Here is a 21,461-nt window from a genome sequence, read left to right as displayed (position 1 = left end):
GAGGAGGGAAGGAGACTGACCCCCCACAGAAAAGGCGGTCCCAGGAAGGGTGACACCACGTCCCCACCCAAGAGCACGGAGCTGGCCAATACGGGGACCTTTCTTCTCACTGATCACTTCACGACTGCAGCGAGATGCCTCCTTGTTACGTTTGAGTACCGAGCATTGATACCACGTGGTCATCTATGGTTTGATCATGTCGTTTCTATCTGGGCTGTGTGTGTGTGTGTGTGTGTGTGACTTTCGTGCCAACCGCATGAACGTAGCACAAACAGCTGTGCTCCTTAGGCTGCAGCTCTATCCCTGCCCCAGCCCACTGAAGTAGAAGTTGGTGCCCACTGTGCGGAGGAATAAAGGTGCCCATAAAGCTAAAGGTTTTAGCAGGAGACCGCTGTGATTCATGCAAACAAGCGGGCGGCCCCAGGCCCGCCGGTTCCTGGGTACTGGGCTTACCTTGTGGTTCTGGTAGGAAGTCACCGCAATAAACGCAGTCTCAGGGAAGACGTGGGTACAGAACGCAGTATTTTTTGAGCCAAATCCATTATTTTCGTCCGCTTTCACGATGTGTAATCTTGGCTGGTATTTGTGCATGGAATTTAGAATAATCTAAAAATAATAAAGAAAATGAGATTGTAAGAAAAATCAAACCCCTTTGTTTCCATAAAGCCCCACTCTCCACCCCAAAATTACGTTCCTTATATAGGCTCTCGGAGAAAAGGTCCCATTTTTTTCTCCTGTTTTTGAAAAGAAGCCAGTGATTTCATTAAAAAGAAACATTTCAAAAATGACAATTTCCATATGAAAAAGCCAGGGTAATATTCCAGGAATCTACCCAAAGCACACACAGCAGTAAATCAGAATGCTTAATAAAGTTAGTTTAATAAATTAACTCCCTGCATAGGGCATGTCCCCCCCCCAGTGGGAGTGAAGCAAGTTTGGGGCAAGGAATTGGTGCCCCCCTCAAGGAAGCCTGGGCAACAATTTTGGAATGAAAGGACAGCAGAAACAAATAAATAAACATGTATATATATATATATATATATATATATATATATATATATATATATGACTATCCCCCGCCCAAGAAAAAAAGGCTCAAAGAGATGCAAAGGAAGAGACCAAGCATTTGCAGAACTGGAAGAAATAATCACAAGAAAAAGAGAGGAAAATGGTGGGGAGGGGGAGACTCTAGGGTGTGAGTTGGGTGGGAGGGAAGCACCCACCCCACCCCTAACATCAAACGGGGGTCTGGTTGCCCTTGAGATTCCCTGTCTCCAACTTCACAATATTTCAGGATCCGCCACTGGAATTATCCCCAGACCTGGCCCCAGACAGCACTGTGGCATCTGCTTTGGGGGGAATATATTTCTCCTTCCTTTCTATCTTCTCCATGTCTTGGTGGGGGGGGAGGGTTCCCAGGGGCTAGTGGGGGGGTCTCACTGTTGCAGTTCTTATTACAGCCACCATTGTGAATATTAGGAGGGGGTCTGCAGTCACCACACTCTTGCTGGAGCGGAACTATCCAGAGAAGATGAGCATCTTTACTAAAAAAAACTGAGTTTGTTGTTCTGATGGCGCCGTGCTTTTGATGCTCCCGGGAAGCTGGTAACGCTAATATTTCTCAAAACCTTCTGATCTATACCCACCGAATGGGCGAACTGCCGCGTTTCACGAGCTGAAAAATCTGGCCTGCTTTTTTCCCCAGGACCGCAAACTGAGCGGCGGAGGTAGTCTCAGTGTCTTTGATTGGATGACCCTGGGGCAGGGTTCTCGGGCCAACCCTTGAAACCGACCTGGAGGAGGGGGAGGGGAGCGCGGCCCGACTAGGCCGGGGGAGGGGCGTAAAGCTCGGGACCCCGCGGCTCCCCGACCCCGGGCCGCGCGGCTCTAATCTCCGGCCGCCGCGGCCCGGCCGCCTCCCTGGCCGATAGCGACGCCGGCCGGGGCGGCGTGGCGACAGAGAGACGCAGCGGGGCCCTGCGAGCCGGCGCGGTCACCGTCCCGGCTTAGCCAAATTGCTTTGACGGCTGGGGACAGTGTGGAGACAGCAGCGCGAGGGCGATCTAAGTGGCCCTTAATTTCATTAGGGCGGCTCTGGACTCAAAGCCCGGAGTTTGGGGTGGGAATGCGTGGCAACTGGGGAGTCCGGAGCGGCTCAGAGCACCGCGCCCTCCTCCGCGGAATTGGAAGGACTTGAAACTCACAGGGGCGCCCAGGGCTCGGGACCGTGCGCGCGCCTTCCCCGGGGGTCCACCCCAAAGGCACACCCGGGCCGCAGAGGGAAAGCTAAGGAGCCCAGACCAAGGTGCCACGGAGGCCCAGCCTCCAGAAGGACGCGGTCCTGGGAGATGCACGCAGGACCTTTACAAAATGGTCCCTTCTCTCCCCAGCGCTTAACCTAAAGCATCCGTTCAGCATCCGCAGGGACAGCAGGTACACCGTCAGCCAGCCAACACCCACGCAAGGTGGAGGTCACGTCTGCACTGGGATGCACCACAAGCTGGCCGCTGCAGGCAAAACACCCTGGTTTAAACGCAGAGGAGGCCCGGCATTTTGCCTAGAAACGCGCCACCCCCCCGCCCCTTTCCTCTCCCTTCCTACAGCGTAGAAGGGGCATAGGCCTTCCTTCTCTCTTCTCCAGTGGTCAACAGTCCGATCTCACACCAACCACGTGTACGGTGGCATTGAGCGCATCAGTGGAGGGCCCTGGTCTCCTTCCCACCACAGACTCAGTGCTTCAGCCCTAAGGCCCCACAAGAACGGATTTCTCATTTGGACCTTCACAAACTGTCCTCCCTCCGGATCAAATGCATTCGTACCCTGTCCCCTCATGTCCCCAGACTGGGAACCCTGTGTGTTGATTCTCCAAAGTGGCAGGATGCAGGTCACTTCTGGAATTAGAGAGACCTGGCCTCAAATCCCTGTTCCCAAATACAAGCTGTGTGACCTCAGGCAGGTAACCTCCCCTCCCCCCGGACTCCATATAAAGGCTGTGTGTTTCCATCCTCCTCTCTAGGCTGCTATGAGGATCAAATGCCCTAAGACGAACCAGCCTACTTGTTTGGTGGAATCATCAAACGAAGGGTTGTAAACTCTGAATTCAGAGACTGCGTTCTGTCCTGGTGATTATTTCCAATGAAGAGATTTAGGGACGCTTTCCCTCAAATCAGTGTTCTGTTCATTTGTTTTTCTTTGGGGGAAGAGAGGATGATACCCTATAGAGAATCTACTAGAAGCTACACATTCTCTTGGAGGGTGGGGGACGGCACGCTCAATATCCTGCAATTTCAGGGAGTTCATCAGGCCCCTCTCTCTCGGGGCCAATCCAGATTCCAGGTGTAGGACCCTGATCTTGGTTTGCCCACTCTGGGCATGGTGGGAGGAGGCGGGAAAGCTGGAAGTTGGGAAAAAAAAAACAGATAAACCCAAGAGTGTCGAGCTAAAAGGGGTATGAGTACCGGAGTTCGCCTCTGGTGGGTTGGTTTCCCCATCTGTAAAAGAGGAAGCAGGGGGTCTAAGGTCTCCCTTTCAGCCGGAACATCCCCATAATATGGCAGGATTTGGAAGAAGGTAGGTAAGGTATACAGCTCCCATCGTGGTCCAGCCTCTGCAGTCTGTGCTGAGTACCTGCCGAGCTAGAGGGCCCATGTTTTCTGCAGGACTGAACCACTGCTCCCCACCCCTAGTCACAGATGGGGCTGAACGAACAGGAATTCCAGGCCCAGAATGAACTGCCTTAGTCACCCCATGACCCCTGTCCCTCAGCAAAGGCAGGTGGGTTGGGTGCTGGCAGCAGGGATGCAGGGTGAGAGCCCCAGGCCAGGAGACCTAGGGGTCTCGATCGCCAGCCACTCAGGAAAGACACACCCAGAGCGTGGACTAGTGGACCACAGGGTGGACTGCAAAGGGGAGATGTCTGGGTAGGAGAGAGGTGGAGACAGCCAGGAAGAATTAGAAGGTGTGAGAAATAAGAGAAAAGGAAAGAGAGATGAGAAAGAGGAGAGAAAGGGGAAGAGAAAGGAAGGCCAGGTCAAGAAGGGAGAGAGAGTAAAAGACCAAGGCAGGTGAAATGGAGCAAAGAAAGAAGCATGGGTGGGCGTGAGGAACGAAGAAGAAGAGGGAGAAAGTCCTGGAGAAGAGGGAGAGGAGAGACAGGTGAGGAAGAGAAGGTGTGAACCTGAAGATACAAGGAAGAGCTGCACGAGGTACTCACATGCCCAAATGGGTCCAGGTGGTTGTTGGTGAGCTTGAGTTTCTGGAAGGAGACGAGCTGCCGCATCCAATGCGCCCCAGTGGCCGGCGAGTCCGGGTGCACGTAGAGGCGGCCCGGCATGGCGGGCTCCGCTTTGCCCGTCACAGACCTAGACCAAGGAGAGGCGCCACCCCCCCTAGACTTAGTGCACCGTGGTGCCGGCTGGTTCTTGAGCAAAGCAACGGCTGCTGAATACGAGAATGATCTGGAAATAGCCTGACCCTCAGGTCTTGCTTGGGCATCTGCAATGCCAGATGCGCAGAAAGCCTGGGGCTGGTGTCCAGGCGAGCGCTCCCACCACCACTGCCGCCCGGCTCTTTCTCCTTCCACCTAATTCCTCCCCCAGCACCAAGGGCGCTGTGGGGAGCTTTGCAGCGTCTCTCTGCCTATGAACAACTGGCGGGTTCTGGAAGCCTGGATGTGCAAAAAAGTCTCGGGAACACTCCTTGAGGGCTTTCCAAAGGGGCTTCGTCTTCAAGCCTCTGCACTCTTGGCAGCCGCGGAAGCAACGTACCCAAGGAATGGGCCTCTCCTCTCTTGCCTGTTTAACTCAAATACCCCGGACTGATTTTGCAATTTCATAAAAAAGGCATGTTCAAAGCAGGTAACTCATAAAGAATAACTGTTAATGGTTTATGCCCCCAGAAATAGCTCCAACGCTTGGTAACAATACCCTTTTTAAAAATCCACAACCCTCCGGTGCAGCAACAGACATGGGCACTTTACTTCCTCTGAGCCTCAGTTTTCTCGTTTATAAAACGGGGGCTCATGGCTGCTCTTTCTTTTTCTCAGGGTGAGGTCAGGAGGATGCAGCGGAAGGGGCAGCAAAAACCTCTAGCACACAGTAGGAGCTCAAAACAATGTTTATTGGTTCAGTGGGGAGAGGGCAGTTTGGTTTGCACGGTCCTCCCCGCCCTCCCCGCCAGCCGCTACGGTGCCTACCATTTATTATCTGCGAACTTGTATCTGTGGTCGTCGGCGGGAACAATGTCCATGAGGAGAATGTACTTCGTTTTGGGATTCAGGCCGGTCACCTTCACTTTGTAACTGGGAAACATCCGCCTAGGCCAGACGAGGAGGAGGAGGAGACACAGAGGCAGAGGGAATTAATGCAAATATTCTGAAGAGCGCGTCCACAAATGTTAATGCAAGACTCGATCTTTTAAGAAACGTGGACGAGAAACGCGGCCCCTGCTCCGCTCTTGCCAAGATCCATACCAGGTTTCCCTCCAAGTTATGGGGAGGAGAAAGGCCAAGGGATGAGAAAGCAGGCTAGGGCTATACCTATCTATAGGAGGAAATAGAAAGCAGAAGGCGAGGACTTCTAGAGACTGGTTTCGAGGAAGCCCTGAAAGGGACCCCGCATTTCAACTCTTGCTAAAGACTCTTTTCAGAACCAGACACCTGCTTTTTTTATTTGGGGGAGGAAAAGGCTTGTTAAAAAAATAAAAAAAAAAGAAAAAGAAAAAAGTTGGCTTCCTCCGCCCAGCCAGGTGCTTTGGCCGCTCTGAGCAGCGCTGCGCGTCACGTGGGCACCCAAGTGGGTGCTCCCTGGGACTGCCCGCGCGTGGGTGCCCACGGCACGTCCCGGCTTCACTCCGCCCCCAGGGTACAGCTCGGTGCGTGACCTCTGACACGAGCGTCGCGCAGGAATTTCTTCCTAGTGCCCCCACCACATCTCCGAGGCTCCTGGCACTTCTCCTTAGGGAGTCCAAACGCTTTGTCCCTCCTCAAAGAAATTTAGTTTCGGAAGGAATCGGGCCCCGCGCGAGGATCGGGTGCTTGGAAGGAGGTTCCGCAGCCTCGCGTGTGCCGCGCCCGGCTCCCTCTCCCCGCACAGGCGCACTCCCCGTCTCCATCCGGCCTCGGGAGGAGGGCGCCCCGGAAAGCAAGCCTTCCCAAGGCCGTCCGGGGCGCAAGGACCAGTTGCTGGAACCTGGCTCGCTCAGGGATGGCGGGAAGGGGTGAGTGGAGACCTCTCCCTCTGGCCTTGGAGCCTCGCCTCGCGGTGTTTATCTGCCCGAGCGAGCGCGCCTGGAGGCGGAGGCGCCGGAGGCTTCGCAGGCCTTTTATAGTTAAATCCCGTTGGCTCAGGCTTGGGAGGGAAAAAGGAGGCCCCGGCCGCCCTTTCCTTCCTCGGCGGAATGGGAAGAGGACCCGAGTTCTTTGGTATAAACAGAACGCGCCTCCTGTTCGCTCGGGCCGAGCGGGGGAGCACACATTGTTTAATTTCAAATAATAATAAATGTCACTGTTGTCAGTTTATTGCGGGAGGCTTGGGCTGCAGAAGCGGTGGGCGTCTGGCGAGGCGGCTCCACCCGCCCCTTTCACACACTCGGTGGCTTCGGCCTACCGGATCCTCGGCTTCACACGCCTGCTGTGCGCAGACTGGGACTTTCTGCCCTCAGGGGCGCGGAGGGCCAGTCCAGCACCGGTAGGGACGTGGAGGGGTTGTCCCCGCACCCGGGCGCACTCTGACGCTGAGATAACCGAGTTGCACGACCCTCCTACCCCCTCCCCCAGAAGTCTCGCATTTCTAGCTAAAACTGTGAGCTTTTAAGAGGAACTCCGGGGTGAGTGTCTTGATGAAACGGCCGTGTTTATCGGTGTCTGTATATAGAGCCCGGCCGAGCCCCGGTTCCCTTTCAAAGGCTTCGCCTGCTTTCTATAAACAATGAAAGAGGTAGCGAATACATTCAACGATGCTGAGTTTGGAGATCGGGTGGGACTCTGGAACGGCTCCAAGGTCAGGGAGGGTGGGAAGGAGGGTCTAGGCCAGGAATCAAGTCTGAGATCCCATGAAACCCAAACCCCGTCTCATCTCTGTGTGTCTCTGCAACTCTCTGTTCTCCCGTTGGCTCTCCCACCTCATTCCTCCTTCTCTGATTACTAATCCATCCAGATAGCACAGCCTCCCAAGCTCTTGCTTCTTATATACGAGGTGGAAAAAACGCCCAGTTTCCTGAGTTGAATCTTTCAGGTATTTCTCCTCACACTGGTGGAGATCACTGGACTCTTTAACCAGAATAGAGTCAAATGAAATATATTCATATTCGCTCGCTCGCGCTGTCTCTCTCCCCCTCCCTCTCTGTTTCCATTCTCCCCCTTTTGTGGTCTCCCACACCTTTCTTAGTCTCTCCCACAAGTCCCCTGTACCTCCTCCACAGAGGTGACCATCTCACCTGCCAGCCTTGGTTATGATCATTTCCGTGCCCACTTCGTGGAATTTCAGCCACAGTTCTCTTTCATGGAGAAACACCTTGATCCCTTCCATGCCCTATAAGAAGGAAAGGAAAAGTCAATGAGCCTTCCCTCCCCAAACTCCCCCAAAACACAGAGCTTTCTCTTCCTTCCCCCTCAAGCCAGTGGGCTCATAGGCTGAAAAGTGGCCCCAGCTCACTGCAGCACTGTCTGGGCTCTGGAGCAGCCCCTGCCCAGGAATCCCTGTGTATGCTCTCTCCCGGGCAGGTTTTAACCCCACAGTGCAGAGCTGTCTCCTTTTAATGCCACCAACACAAGGCTAGAGAAAAAAACCCAGCCATCAGGGTGTTCCAGAATGTGCATGGGGAGGACAGGGCTGAGAAAAAAATGGGACCAACCCCAGTCCGCTTTAGCCAAGGGGCAGCTAAAAGGAAAAAAAGAAAAAAAGAAACCCAGCCTCAATCTTGAAAAACCCACCCAGGATATTCTTACGTAGACACCCAGATGTCCACACGAAAATAGACAGATGTGCACTGTATATATGCATGTTTATTCTCACCATGGCAGTGCCTATGTAGACATAGGTGAAATATAAAATTGTAAATATTTATAGAATAGGTTTCCACAATCCCAAACAAGAATTAATTCTCAAATGTCTATATTAACACACCTCCTAGGCCCTCCTCACATCCAGCTTCGTTCATTTCAAGCTGTTTGGATTATGGGCCAAGCGATTTAACATGTCTACTTTCAACTACAAGTTATTTTACAAAACCCATACCCAAAAAATTACATACAAAGTCTTCGTTTTGCAGTAATTTGTAAACGTCTAACAAGTAGATTTGTTTTCCCCTGAAAGAAAACCTCTTACGTTTCTGAAAATGCGTGCCCACCATCTCACTACAAATATACGCGCATCTTCCTGAGACGTGAAAGGCAAAGGAGAGAGGCAATGAAAAAGCCAGGAAGGACACCCAAATTCCAGAGAAGGGTTTTAGCTGTGTGCAGATATCTTTTGTGGTCAAGACACCCCGCTTCCAGCCCTCTGACACCCCATTCCAAAACCATCAAGGTCTGCGGACGACGCCTTGAGCGCCCAGGGCGCCGGGGGTGAAAGGCACAGAGCGAGAGGCGAGGCTTCACGCTCTCGGCTCGGGCCCAGCTTCCAGCCAGGCGAGCCCGGGCTCCCCGCGCCCTCCCGGCCCAGCCGTGCGCGCTCCCCGCCGCCGGCCCCGCGGAGCCAGCCCACCAGGCCCCGGCCGCCAGACACACGGTGCAGCGCGCGAGGCTGCGCGCTGGCGCGGAGGAGGCGGGAGAAGGCGAAGGCTACGAAAGATCTGAAGAGGGGTCAAGCCATCGCTCATGCCGGCTTGAAGCGGCCGCTGACCCGACCCTTCATGAGGCGTTCAAGCCGAGTTTACACCTAGTGCAGCAGGAAAGAAATCTGGGCCATTGTTCGCTGGCCCCAAAGAGCCGGATCTTTGAGGCTCCCCTAACAACTTCAATGTATTTCAAAAATCCTCTGGCCGTAAAGATAAACGTCACAATACAGTGGATGGGACTATACTGGCATTTTGGGAGGCACGGCAGAGAAGGGTGGAATCGAGCAAGGATTAAAAAAAGGGGGGGCAGATCATGGGCACTGCCCGCCCCCCTTGCTCAAACACTCGAAAGAGGGTCTTTGGTTTCTGCAAAGGACCCCGAGGCCCTGCTTACCTGCTGGGTGAAGGCGGCCTGCGGGGACGACGGAGACTTGCTGGGGGCCCCTAGCGCGCTCTCGGGTTTTGAGTCACAGGGTAGATCCTTGGAGTCTGGTTCCAGGGGTGTGTGAGCCAGGCCAAAGCCCTCGTCTGCGTCGGCCATGGTGAGCCCGGGGCCCTGTGACCGCTCGGGGTCCTGCTCTGAGGACGAGAAGGAAAGAGAAAGACAGATGGTGGGGGACGGGGGGGCGCGCAGAGAAAGAAAAAGAGAAGGTTGGAAGCACAGTTCTGGTGACAGGAGGGGGCAGTGACTAGGCTGCCACCCGCAGTTTCCAGCTACCAGCGCTTCCGTCCCCAGCTGAAGGAGGCTGCAGAAGGTCCCGTTATGAGTATCATTACTATTACTTTAAGACCACGCACAACCTCTTGCGAAAGACCCGCGTCACAGCGGGAGGAGGCGAGGCCCGCATCTCCCCTTCGCAGGCTCCCCCGCGATAAGCGAGCTGCCCGTCAAATTTGTCTGGACTTCTGGAAGAGCCAATAAAGATAAGGCCTGGGTATTTTTGGAAGCCATTGGGTACGAACCAAAAACAAAACAAAACACAAACCTGGTGCCCTTCTGAGATTTTTTTTTCTTCGTCAAATTACAAGAGGCCAGCAGAGCCCTGTTTATGAAAACTCACAAGAGGAATATTTTTCTGCAGCAGGCAAAATGCCTGACATAACCCGCCTCTCGCAAAAACCAAAAACATAAGAAAGGAAAGAGCTGCAGATCCAGAAACCAGGTCTTGAGAATTCACGTTCATCTTCTATCAGTCACAGGCCTTGAAATGAAAAGTCCTTTAACATTGAGTCCTCCCCCTTTCCCCCAACCGTAAGCAACATGAAAAGTAGAAAGGAGCCAAACAGAAAGGGCAGGAAGGCGGCGGCGCAGCGGTTCGGAGGGCGGCGCGCGGCTGGGTGCCGGAGGCCAGCGCTGGGGGCGCGTTCTCCTCGTTTTCTCGGCTCTCCAGCCCGAGACGGGCATTTTGTCGAGCGGCCTGGCCGAGGGGAGCTTCTCCGAGCTTCCGTCGGGCCTGGCTCGCTGGAACTGCAGGCCCAAGCTCGGGGTTGGCGACGCCAAAGTGGTGCCCGGATAAATCCTTGGCTTCCGGCGTTGAACCGGCCACTGAGGTCCGACACAACTTGCAGAATGGCCCGGGGTTACAGGCATGTGAGGTTGGAACACGCAAAATAACAGCTGCAGAACGGTTCAAGCCTGGAGGAGCCTGCCTCCTGCTCTGATCTCCTTCCAACATCCTCTACGTTCCCAAGTAGGGATTTCCTCCCTCAAAAGCCGGGAAGACTGCGAAGGAGGCGCAAGAAATGCCTCCCCCCTCCCCCAAATCTTAGCAGCCGCTTGGGCAAAAGGCTGGATCCCACCCCGGGTCTGCAGTGGCCGGAGACCCAGAAATGGTGCCGAGGAGAAGATCAGCTTCTGAGGCCCGACTCCCACCGAAGCCGCCTCTTTCACCACGCCCTTGGGGTTTGGGGGAGGCGGTGATGGGAGCCCCGAAGCCTGCTCATAACAAAAGAAAGTGGGGCTGGCGTGCTCCACGTGCGCTTCCATTTCACCGCTGGCCGCGGGGACAATCCCACCGCGAGCCCTGGCCGGGGTCCCGAGGAGCTCGGGGCTGGCGGCGCCGAACGAGATGCGGCTTGACAGAACCGGGCCGCGCGTCCTGCAAACCTCAACGCCTCTCCCCCGGCCCCGGCCGCCTCCTCGGCTCCACGCGCCGGGCAGCTCCGGGCCTCGCAAAATCTCCGCGAGCCGGGCCCTGCAAAATCCGAGGCCAGGCTTCGAGTGCCGCGTTCCGCGCCTCCCTGAGCCGGCTCGGCCGGCGGGCTCCCTCCCCAGCCTCCCGGGCCATCTGCGGAACTGTTACCTCGCTCGGTGAAGCCGGTGCATTCACTGCATCCCTTCTGGCTCCTAGCAGGGAAGCCGGCGGCGAGGCGGGGGCGCGGGCATGGTGGCTCCGGGGTCTATGGGGGGGACTGCTTCCCCAGACAAGCGGCTACCGCTGCCTACAAAGGAGGACCCACCGCGGGAGCCTCGGCAGTGACTGCCCACAATTCAACACACACCTCCTCCGCTTGCGCTCGCGCTCCCTAAAGACTTCCAAGTCGTCAGGCGCCAGAAGGGCTCCGAAGAAAGCAAAACAGCAGCCTCCGGGAGCACCTCCAATAATATAATCTCAGTGCCCTGCTTCTCCCTTGTGCCCACAGGGAGGGAAAATTGGGAGACAAGAGGGAGCCTGGGAATGGTCGACGTCCTTTCTGAGCGCAGCTTTCAGGGTTAAAGTTCCGGAATCCGAGGTAAGAGTCGGTCTCTCTCTCTCTCTCTCTGTCTCTCTCTCTGTCTCTCTCTCTGTCTCTCTCTCTCTCAGAAATACAAGCCGACTCAGCTGAGCTCGGTGACGTTGGGCTGCCTTGATGCTTACAAAGTACTGAAATTGCTTATCCAACTAGCTCCCACTGCACGCCGCCTGCCTCTGTCGGTCTCTCTCTCTCTCCCTCCCCTCCTCCCTCCTCCCTCTCCCTTCCCACTCCCTCCCCCAACCACCTTTTCCATTAGATTTCCCGAACACTCAAATCACAACACGACTCTCAAACCCAGACCTCGAGATCACCCCCTCCTCTCCACCCGCTCTCCAACCTCCATCCATCTCTGCTTCTCTGAGCGCGGCTCGGAGGCTGCAAAAAATCCTGCACAAATCATCGCAAACCCGCTCGGCTTCTGCCCGGGAAGTAATCTGGGTGACGCGGCTGTGCAGAGAACGGAGTAGGAACGCACGAGGCGTGCACACACACGCTGGGAGCCTCCTCTGCAGCCTCGCCCGCGTTCTCTCTCCACCGCTGACCTCAAGACGGAGAACTGCCTGACCCCGCCTGGCCCAGCCTGCCGCCGCTAGCCGCCCTGATATCTCCCCCCATCCCCACTCATCACCCCGACTCTGAGAGACTCCGGGGTGAAGGCAGGGTGAAGGTGCGTGGGGATGGGGGCCGAGATCAAAGATGCCCAGAAATCGCCCTGCGCTCCCACCCCCTCAGGGCCACCAGACCTCCCGTCCTGGAGGTGTACACAAGGCAGTGCCCAGTTTTATTAAAATAATCAAACAGTCACTGGGGGCTGGCTGGGGTTTTCATCTCCACTCGCCTCCTCTCCCTGCCCTCCCCCATCTGAAATGTATTATTTTGAGGGTCGAGTTGAAGAGGTCAATAGAAGCGTAAACACAGTCAGTAGGTCTTAGCCTGAGCAGACCCAGCTTGGAAAGTCAAGAATTAGTGCTTGGAACAAACGTCAGGGTCCCCGTTTTTGCTTCTCACCCATGTCTCTGTCACCCTGTTCTTTTCTCAGCCTCTGTCTAGAGATTCAAGCCTGCAGGCCAAGGTCTGGGGAGAGGGATGGAGGGAGGAGAACCGCCAGGGAGATCTGAGGCTGCCTCAGTGCCATCCTCTATGGCCCGGGGAACTAAAATCCCAGCGCAGGCCTGATGCATCGCTGCAAAATTCCTAAGTGGATTGTCCAACCCTAAAAGTGGGGCAACTAGGGAGAAAACCAACCCAAGCATTCTCTAGAGTTCTCACTCCACCTCCCAGATTTGCTTTCAAACAGCCTTTTGCTGAGACAGTTTATTTATTTGTGAAAACACCCTCACCCTTCCAAAATGTCAGCTCAGAGGACTTTGGGCTCGCTCAGAGGGCGACCCCCGGCCAACGACGGAAAACAAACATGGCTTCAGGAAGAGCCTGCATCTCCGCATCTCTGGCAAAAAGGAAGGGGAAATCCAGAAAGAGCCCTCCAATCCCTTTAAATTCTCAGAGATTTGCGGATAAAATAAATTCCCATAAATAATCTGCAGGTCCCTCCCGAGAGGGAGCATCTGTACTCCCCCAAGTAACTGCCTGGCCCAGATTCACTTAGTTTGTGAAGTGCAGATTCTGCGGGCCACCAAGTTAAATTGGGATTTTGAAATCTCAAGGGCAAATCTATTCTTGCCAGGTGACACTCTTGCGAGCAAGGCTGGGAGTGGGGTGGATTCATCAGGGCCGAGTTGGGGAGGGAAGCCAAGGGGCCGTGGGCAGGCCAGTGCTAAGAGAATCCTCTATCCCCCACCCCAGAGCTCTCCAGGGCGACACTCACCTCCAAAAATCCCACCTCTTGTTTCCAGCGCAGATGCCGAGAGTAACGCCTCGCTGGGAGGGGTGTGTTCAGATGAAGAGTTTGGAAAGGACCCCCCAAAAGAGACCCCTTTTAGGCCAAGCCTTCTTCCAGCGTCTTTCAAGAGTAGTGTGTACCTCCCAGCTCGAAGTTGGTTTGTGGTCTTCGACAAATTAAATATTACTGTTTATTACCAGGCATACCCCAATAAAATAAAGAGGCAACCAGGCGATACCGACTATCTCACCAGCCGCTGCACCTATAGGACTTGGAGACGTCACGAGTCACGCAACCGGCCCGCGCGCTGTCACGCTCGACTGGGGGGCAGCGGCGCGAGGTTGAGTCCTTTCCGTCTTCGCCTATCACTCCCGCCCGGGTCTGCGCAGCCACAAGTCTCAGACGCCTGGGCCACGGGAATAAATAAAGAAATAAACAAATCCAACGCTCTCTGGGGAAATGGGGGTGGCGGACATCAGCCACCAATAGAGCCAAGATCGATTTTCTTAGGGAGAGGGAGGGGGTCTTTTGGCGAAGGGAGGTGGGAGCACACATCAGCCCATGGATTGGGAAAAAACCGAGTTGGCGGGGGCTGGGGGGGGGGTTGGAATCGAGGTCTCTCGCAGGAGGTAAGAGTCTTCTCATTATTTAAAAACAATTTTTTCCCAGGAGGAGCTCTCAGCATACGACTATCGAGGCGCCTCTCTAGCTGATTAAGTTTGGGACGCGATAACTCACTGCCCGCTTGCAGGCGTGCATAGAAGTAATTACTGGGTTAATCGCGGAGGGGAAAAGAGACAGAGACGTTTGGAGCAAGAGAGAGTCGTCCGCAGCGTTTCTCGCTTAGAAAAAATCCATTCTGCGAATCCTCCTTTAGCTAGGTCGGGGGATGCAACTGGTCCCAGCGTGGCCTGGCGGGGGCGGGGGCGGGGGGCGGGAGGGTGATTTGTGCCGAAAAAAACTGTAGTGCCGGGTCCTTTAGAGGGACGAGGCGCTCTATTTTGTTTTGTAATGACGATTATTATTATTAATATTAGTCTCGTCAGGGGGCATAACTTCTAAGCAGCCGCGTGGCGGATGCGCACAAGCTTTTGCGCGCAACTGGAAACACACTAGGTTCAGTTGCGAAACGTACCGCATAGACGCCCCTGGCGGCGCTGAAAGGAGAGCTAGGCCTACCCAGCACGGAGCGAGCGAGCGAGCGCCCGGCCTTCTGGAAAGGGTAAGTTCCCCTCCTAGGGGCCCCGAAGGAGCCGGACATCGGACTCTGGACTTGCCCGCAGCTTCGGGGTTCGAGCCTGGGTTGCGCGCGTGCCCCCAGCCCCACCCCACCCCCCGGGCTTTACGAAGCACGGCTTGGCTCCAGGCCCCGTCGGTCTGGGGCTGGAGCAGCAAGAAAAAGTGCAGGAACGCAGTCGACCGGGCAGCCTCGGGAGCTAAGGTCGTGCCCGCGGGGAGACCTGGCAGTGGTTTCCAGCGCCGGACGCGGGCGCCCGGGCTAGTCGGGCCGCGGACTCTGCTGCTTCCAGCAAGCAGAACCCGTGTCTCTCCTCTCGGCCAGGCCGCAGTGACTTTCCCGAGCTTCGCTTTCATTTCCCAAATTATTAATAATTATCTTTTACCCACTCCGAGGCCCTTTGGGTGCAGCGTTTGTTCCCAGATGCCCAAGAGCGCAACCCCAAATCCTTCGCCCAGACCCTGGAGATGGGTTTCTATTTGACCTCTGGGCCGAGGTGGGCCGGAAACGGAGGCCTGGGCCCCGCCGAGACGGGAAGGGGAAAGCGAAACTCCGAGCGGGGCGAGCTCTTTTCCTTTTGACTCCTTTCTCTCGCATCCCTGGCGCGGGCCCCGCAACGACCCGGACCGACTCACAAAGGATTCCATACGCTCAGCTTCCGGACCCGCTGTCCCAGAGGGTCCGGAGGCCGCACCACTGGTAGAATAAACTGAAGACCTAAACTAGGTTTGAGAATCTCCATTATTTCCCCAGTCATTGGACAGTTAACTTGAAAGAGAGGCTTCGATCTGCAACCTCCCTTCCTTCTTTCGGATGCTTTCCCCGAACTGCCACCCCCATCCCTACGCCCATCTCCACCCCCACCCGCGCTCGGTTTCCTCCCGAAATGTATTTTCCTCATTTTGCAAAATTCCTGCCTTCATTTTAATATTGCAATGGATAGGGAAGCACAGGTTCCTATGTTTAAAATCGAAAACAATAAAAGCAAGGGCGACCGCTGTTGATCTTTTTCCTTCACTCTTGTCTTCTACTTTTAAGAAAGTCGCATTCCAAACCACCGTATTTCTTTCCTCCCAAAAGAGAACTCGCTTAAGAATTCACCCCATTTCCGTTTCTCTCCGCGATGTGTCCCCGCCTGACTCGGATCTCTATCGAAGGCAAAAAATAGGTAGAAGTGCAGATAGGACTGGGAAAATTAATAAGAATTATAACAACAGTAGAAATGATGGCGAAAGCAAACTTCGACCAACTCGTTTTGCAGAAGAGAGGGTCAGACTGAGGGTGGGAAATTCCCTCGTTTCTCAGGCGGTCACTTTCCCTGCTGCCTAGTTAAATATGGCTCTGTTGTATTTTTTTCCAGGACTGCAGTATCTTCCTTCCCAATGTTTTACTCGGTACCTGGTTTCCTCCCTTTTGACCAGAAGTATCTGGGAACACTGGAGGTTATTATTATTTCAATATCCACTATTCTCCAATATTTCCACCAAGAATTAGTTTTGTTACTTACTTTACTGATTAGGCATGTTGATGTTGCTCCCTGGGCTTTGGAAATATTCCCCTCCACTCCCCCACGTTTGGTGGACGAGATTTCCCCACGGCCACCACCACCCCCAGTCAGGTTAATGAAATAAGAAAGGGCTACGGGAACTTCATTCGAGAGGCTCAGCCTGGAGAATATCAGTGCTGGAGATCCGCAGAACAGAGAAGGCAGTACCACACTTGGATGCAAAGGAGCCCCTGCTGTTGCTCCCTCACTTTGGCAAGTCCCCAGTGGAAGAGAAGGGCGAGGGTCTTGAGCTGAGAAAACCTGGAGCACAGCCCTCCCCCATTCCGTAGGCTGCTCTGAGCCTGAGAACTCCAATCGTACCCGCAGCCTAGAACCTGTAGAAAGGCCTCCTCATTTAGTCACCATGTCTGCAGGGTCACAATGTCCCCACAGCTCCGAAAGGAGTGGGGGGTGGGGAAAAGACTACATTCCAGGGCTCTGACCCCGGAAAGATAGAGATTTAGGCTAATACCTCCAGGTCTGGGATGCAGGCGGGATGGGGGGCGGGAGGTGGCTGTCTGGATACTCCCTCCCTCAGCTGGAGGGTGCGGTGGAAACTTGGGAGCCTGCTGCTCTCCGGGGCTCTGGAAAGACAAATTTTCTTTGGCAAAGGGAACTGTGTCGCGCTGTCGACACGGCAGACTATTTTTCTTGTTTCCTCACAAGGTGGGGAGGCGGGCTGGGGGGAAGAAAGCAAGAAAGAAAGGGAAATTAAATCCACACGTGTTAAGCTTGCTCAAAGGGCAGAATTCAAAACGGAGACGAAACTCTGACTCTTCCAGTTCTGGCTGCCCGCGGGCCTCTTTCCAGCCAGCCCGGGTCTCACGGAGCATGGCATCCCCACCGGAGACAATTCGATCCGATGTTTCATAAAGCGTTTTATTTAAGGGGGAAGGGACATGGTTTCTCTCCGTCTACCTGCGGAGAGGCAGAACACGTAACAGCAAAGAAGACACAGGAGATGGCACTTGTGAGAATATTTACCTCCTTTAAGAAAGCTCAGCTTGCTATCTCCCAATCAACCCAGTGATTCAGGTAAACACTCACCCTATGGCCAGGGTGAGCCAGGCCAGTGATTTTGGAAAACCCTAAGGTCTGATCAGGCTTTGGGCCTATCTGTTTTAAGAGAACCTTAGAGGCTGTTTTGTAGACGCGGGAATAGGCAGCTTCATCTGCCGGGCTAAACCTCACATCCCTTCCTCTTTTCTGGGATAAACTTGCCGGAAAGGAGTTCTGCACCGGTGCAGGGGTGGAGGTTGGAGGAGGCCACCCCGCCTGGAGCTGCGAGTGAAAACTCTACTAATGACCTTGAGGAGGTGAAGGGAGATGGGTGGGGGCGTGGATGACGAGGGCAGCCAAACCCCAAACTAGACGGATCCATCACCAAAACGATTGCTTGGTCGAGACCTCTAATTTTTCTTCCCTTTCAGCTCGGGCCGAGAGCGCCCCAGCGGGTCGCCTCTGTGCTCCTTGTACTGGGTTTCTGGCCTTTGGGGGCAACCTCGACAGCGACAGAAGGTTCCGGAAGCGGGGACCCCAAACGCCTTGCTCCTGCGACACAGCCGCAATCACACCCGGAAAACACGGGGGTGAAACCGACAGAGGCTGGCCGTGGGGTGCAACTGACAGAGGTTCACGGTGGAAAAGTTCCCGGCAATTGTTTCCACAAGGGCCCTGGGTTTCCTGGTCGCCATGGCAACCCTGGAGTCCCCTCGACCTCTCTCAACCACCGGGCGCCCAGAGGACAATCGCCGCGCACTTTTGCCGCGCGCCCTGAGGCCTGCGAGGCGCTTCCGTCCTTCGCTCCTGGCTTCCCGGAGCCTCTCCAGTGGGTTCAACACGGCAGGGATTGAAAAACTCCCCTCTTTTTTTAAACTGGGGGAGAAAATCGAGATTTAGTAGAACTTCTGCTGGGTAGGTTCGGGTCTCCAGCAAAAGCCCCCACTTTGAATGGCGAATGACCTCGGAGACGTGCGCTCGCGCAGCGGGTGGGATACTTTCATCCAAGCCCGCATCAGGCACATCTCAGCTAGGGACCCGGGACTTGAGGAATCCCAGGGGGTCTCTTCACGCATACTGCCCACCCCCATGGCACCTGAGGCTCCCCGCGCGTCCGTCCAGGCAACCCTTTCTCCTGCCTGGAAAAAGTCTCCAAAGTGGGAGGAGAGAAGTTAGGAGCTAAAACTCATGGCATTCATGTCTGCCAGATCTTATTGAGAGAAAAAATAAATCATACTCCTTTTCCTTTAAGAGAGAAAAATGTTGGATTGTAAAAATGTTGGATTATAAAGAGTATTAAATAATACTTGGGGGTTGCATTGCTTTCTCCTTTAACCTGCAGGGGGAAATGCCCCTCTGTGGGGTGGCCAATGGACAATACAGGACAACTTTTCTGTTCTCATTTTGGAGGCAGTAAGCTCCCAGAAGGAACCAGGTTGCTGACCAGCTTGGACGGCCGGGTTTGGCAGAATGGATGGAGCCAAAAGGGCAAGTCCTGTTCTGGGTCCACCCCCCCACCTCGTTTCACTCTCTGCTGTGGACCTCATTCATCTCCCAGCTGGTCAGGAAAGACAAAACTTCTCTCCCTCTACTTCCAATGGGGCATCCAATGTCTCCAAAAACTCTGGGCTGGCCTTGCAATGTTGCTACCCACTTTTTGCATCTGAGTCTGGAAGACAACCTTCAGGGGTTCCCTTAGCACACTCAAGCTCCCATTTCTTTCCTCCCCAGCATTCTGCATTCGTATTTGCTTGTGTCCACACAGCCACAAGGAGAGAGGCTCAAATGTCCACTAGCTTTCGAGGTGCCATCAGAGCTAACATTTATGGCAGGCCAGGGGCTCTTGGAACATGGTTTCACTCAGCTCAGCTAGTTCTAAATAGCTCCATGAGAAGGTGGCTCCTGGCCAGTCACATGCTGGTTGGTGGGACCTGAACCCAGGCACTCTGACTCCAGAAGCCAGGAGCTCCTCTTTTATGAGACAAGGCCAGGGAAAGGGAAGGAATGGGAAGAGGTCTCTTGGATTGCGGGGTGGGGGGGTGCGAAGGGCACTTTGTAAGCACCTAACAGCACAGTCTGAAGCTGAAGGCAGTTGTTCCTTCAGTCGTGGGATAAAGGCTTAGATCTCTTTTCGTGTCACCATCTCCTCTCCCCACTCTCACCAAGGAGGCAGAGGGACCCAAAAGAGGGCCTGTGGACACACAGCCCCAGATCCACAGCACTTTGCAGGATGGGAAAGAAGATGGGGAGATGCTGAGTCCTCCTCTCCAGACCTCAGCGTTCTGTTCGCAAACCCTGGCCCGTATTTATCACAGCTTCGAGCCAGTATACGCTGTCCCCTGGAGGGCGAGAAATAGGGTGGGTAGGATAGAGGGGGAGAGGAGATGCGCCTGGCTCCTTTTCTTGAAACAAATAATTAAGCTCAGAGAGGGTGGGGAGAGTCACACAGCCTCTGCTGGAAATTCACCCAGCTCCGTGCCCATCCCTGGGCTTTGCGCCTTCAGGAGGAGCCTGAAAGGGGACCCTAGATGCTTGGGAGTGTGCGGGGCCTGTAGGCTCAGCCTGCTGAAGGCGTGGAGCCAGCCTGCAGTTCCCAGACGCTCCATGCTCGGGGTGGAGAGAGTGCACCAGTGGCGTGGGTCTCAGGGAAGTCCCAGACCTCTTAGGGGCTCCGGACCTGGGGTTCGGAGGAGTCTGCGCCTGGCACCAGTCCTGCAGCCTCCCCAGCCGCGCCTGCCTCGCCTTCCCACTTCTAGACCCTTCTTCCTGCCACCCGTTTGCCCGGGAGCGCACCTCTGCCACACCGGCTCCTGGCGCAGCACCGGCTGCCGCAAATCCAAGTTAGGAAGGGAGGGACTCCTTTAGAAAGTGAGGAACTCTGAGATCCAAACCCCAGGACAGCGCCCCAAAGGGAGGCACAAGTGATCCTCACTCCAGCTTCCTCCCGGGACCTGCCGGACCCCTTGGCCTTCAGGGACCAAGGCTTCCCTCCTCCATGCAAAAGGCGCGCTCCTTTGGGCTGCCCCATCTCCAGGACCTCCGGCACCACCTGCATACCTCCCACTTCCAGGACCCTGGGGGACAGACACCAGCTGGGTTCTTGGGGTTTTATCCCCAACCTCTCCCATGCCAGTTCTCCAACAACAGCTGCCCCAAGGAGGACTGGTTCCTGGTACATCTTAGGGAGTGCCCAGGACGCAGGAGTGGGTGTCTGACTCCACAACACCTGAATCTGAGCACAGGCAAGGGCTGGCTCTAGCTCACTCTCCAACCTTCTGCCCAGTTTCCATCTTGTAACAAAGCCGGAGATTCTACTACCCACCAGGAGAGGTGGGCTGTGTGTCTCCTCCTTAAGGATATGATATTATCCTTAAGTCTCTCTGGATGACTGTGTGTCATTTGAGGAGGGACTTTGTGTGTCTCTCTGCTGTTGTGTTTCTGTGTGTGTGTGTGCTGTTGTGTGTCCTTCCCTGAGAGAGAGCACTGAAAATACATATATATATTTTCTGTTTATCTCCTTATGGGAAAACACTTGTGACTCCACGGTGTTGGGGCCCCGAGTGTGTATGGTGCAGGCTGGTGTGGGTCCGCGTGTCCTTGTGGAATGCCTTGTGTCTGCGTATAGCCTGCAGGGTAGCCACCACCCAAAGATCATCACGGGGCAACCGGTGTCCTGGGCTCATAACCTAGTGTTCAGCTACCCTCCTTTTTTATGGGCCACTTGTATGATTATTATTTTTACCAACAGCGCCAAGCGGAGGTCTGCACCCCTGCATCTCCTGAAAGGCAGTCACAGCCCAGCTGTTCAGCCAGGAGGCCAAAGGGGCCGTGTACAGGCAGCCCGGGCCACCAGAGTCTATATTTGGAAACAAATTCCACAGTCACTTCCTGGGGACTGGCTGGAAGATGCCTGAGAGTAGAAGGGTCAGTGTTGTAAATGAAGTCCCCTCTCAACCCTGCCACCCGGGGGCTTAGGGCCCACACTCCTGGCAGGTTGAAAACGTCAGGTGCAATAAATGTGCTGGCCACGCACCTGGACGGTAGGCAGGGCAGTTAATTCCTCTGCAGGCAGAGTTCAGGAGCAGGGGCAGCTGATACACAAGCACGCCCCACCCCCTGACCCAGAGCATTCGCCCACACCCAGGTGTGCACATGTGCCCTGCACACACCTCCAGAGCCCTCTCCAGTCCCAGAGGAAGAGGAGGTGACTCTACATCTTAACCATGTTTCCTTCTTGGAAGTTGGTTCCAAGGCATCACGTGCTGCAGCCTGGCTGCCCCTGCACAAGTGCCTGACCCGCCCCTCCCAAGTGGTCTTTACCTTGTCCC

The 21,461-nt window shown here is 55.0% G+C and overlaps 1 protein-coding gene and 1 long non-coding RNA gene across 9 annotated transcripts in view; one reads left to right on the top strand and one right to left on the bottom strand.

Moving 5' to 3' along the window:
• The window catches only part of TBX5 (T-box transcription factor 5), a 48,839-nt gene extending 35,313 nt beyond the window's left edge, over positions 1-13,526 (bottom strand). For 2 of the 7 annotated variants that reach the window (XM_081252676.1, XM_081252677.1), the window contains exons 1-6: positions 11,849-11,988; positions 9,170-9,354; positions 7,435-7,529; positions 5,195-5,314; positions 4,214-4,361; positions 454-606 (exon numbers count right to left, since the gene is read on the bottom strand). In XM_081252676.1, coding sequence (XP_081108802.1) covers positions 454-606; positions 4,214-4,361; positions 5,195-5,314; positions 7,435-7,529; positions 9,170-9,354; positions 11,849-11,858 — 711 coding nt within the window. In that variant the 5' untranslated portion in view covers positions 11,859-11,988. Of the gene's footprint in view, positions 1-453; positions 607-4,213; positions 4,362-5,194; positions 5,315-7,434; positions 7,530-9,169; positions 9,355-9,761; positions 9,819-11,078; positions 11,700-11,848; positions 11,989-13,336 lie in introns of those variants that run through there. The other 5 variants (XM_081252682.1, XM_081252681.1, XM_081252680.1 and 2 more) reach the window with 5 other exon arrangements.
• Positions 12,090-18,429, top strand: LOC308627032. 2 transcript variants are annotated; one of them, XR_014017343.1, is made up of 4 exons: positions 12,090-12,178; positions 13,552-16,030; positions 17,363-17,450; positions 17,565-18,429. It is a non-coding gene; the product is annotated as an uncharacterized lncRNA (long non-coding RNA). The 2 variants fall into 2 exon arrangements; XR_014017344.1 differs by having other exon boundaries at positions 13,552-17,450.
• The last annotated feature ends 3,032 nt before the right edge of the window (positions 18,430-21,461 follow it).

This window comes from Mesoplodon bidens (assembly GCF_964165515.1).
Source record: "Mesoplodon bidens genome assembly, chromosome: 13".
Lineage (NCBI taxonomy): Eukaryota > Metazoa > Chordata > Mammalia > Artiodactyla > Ziphiidae > Mesoplodon > Mesoplodon bidens.
Note: the sequence above shows the minus strand (reverse complement) of the source record. Positions and strands in the feature narration are given on the sequence as shown.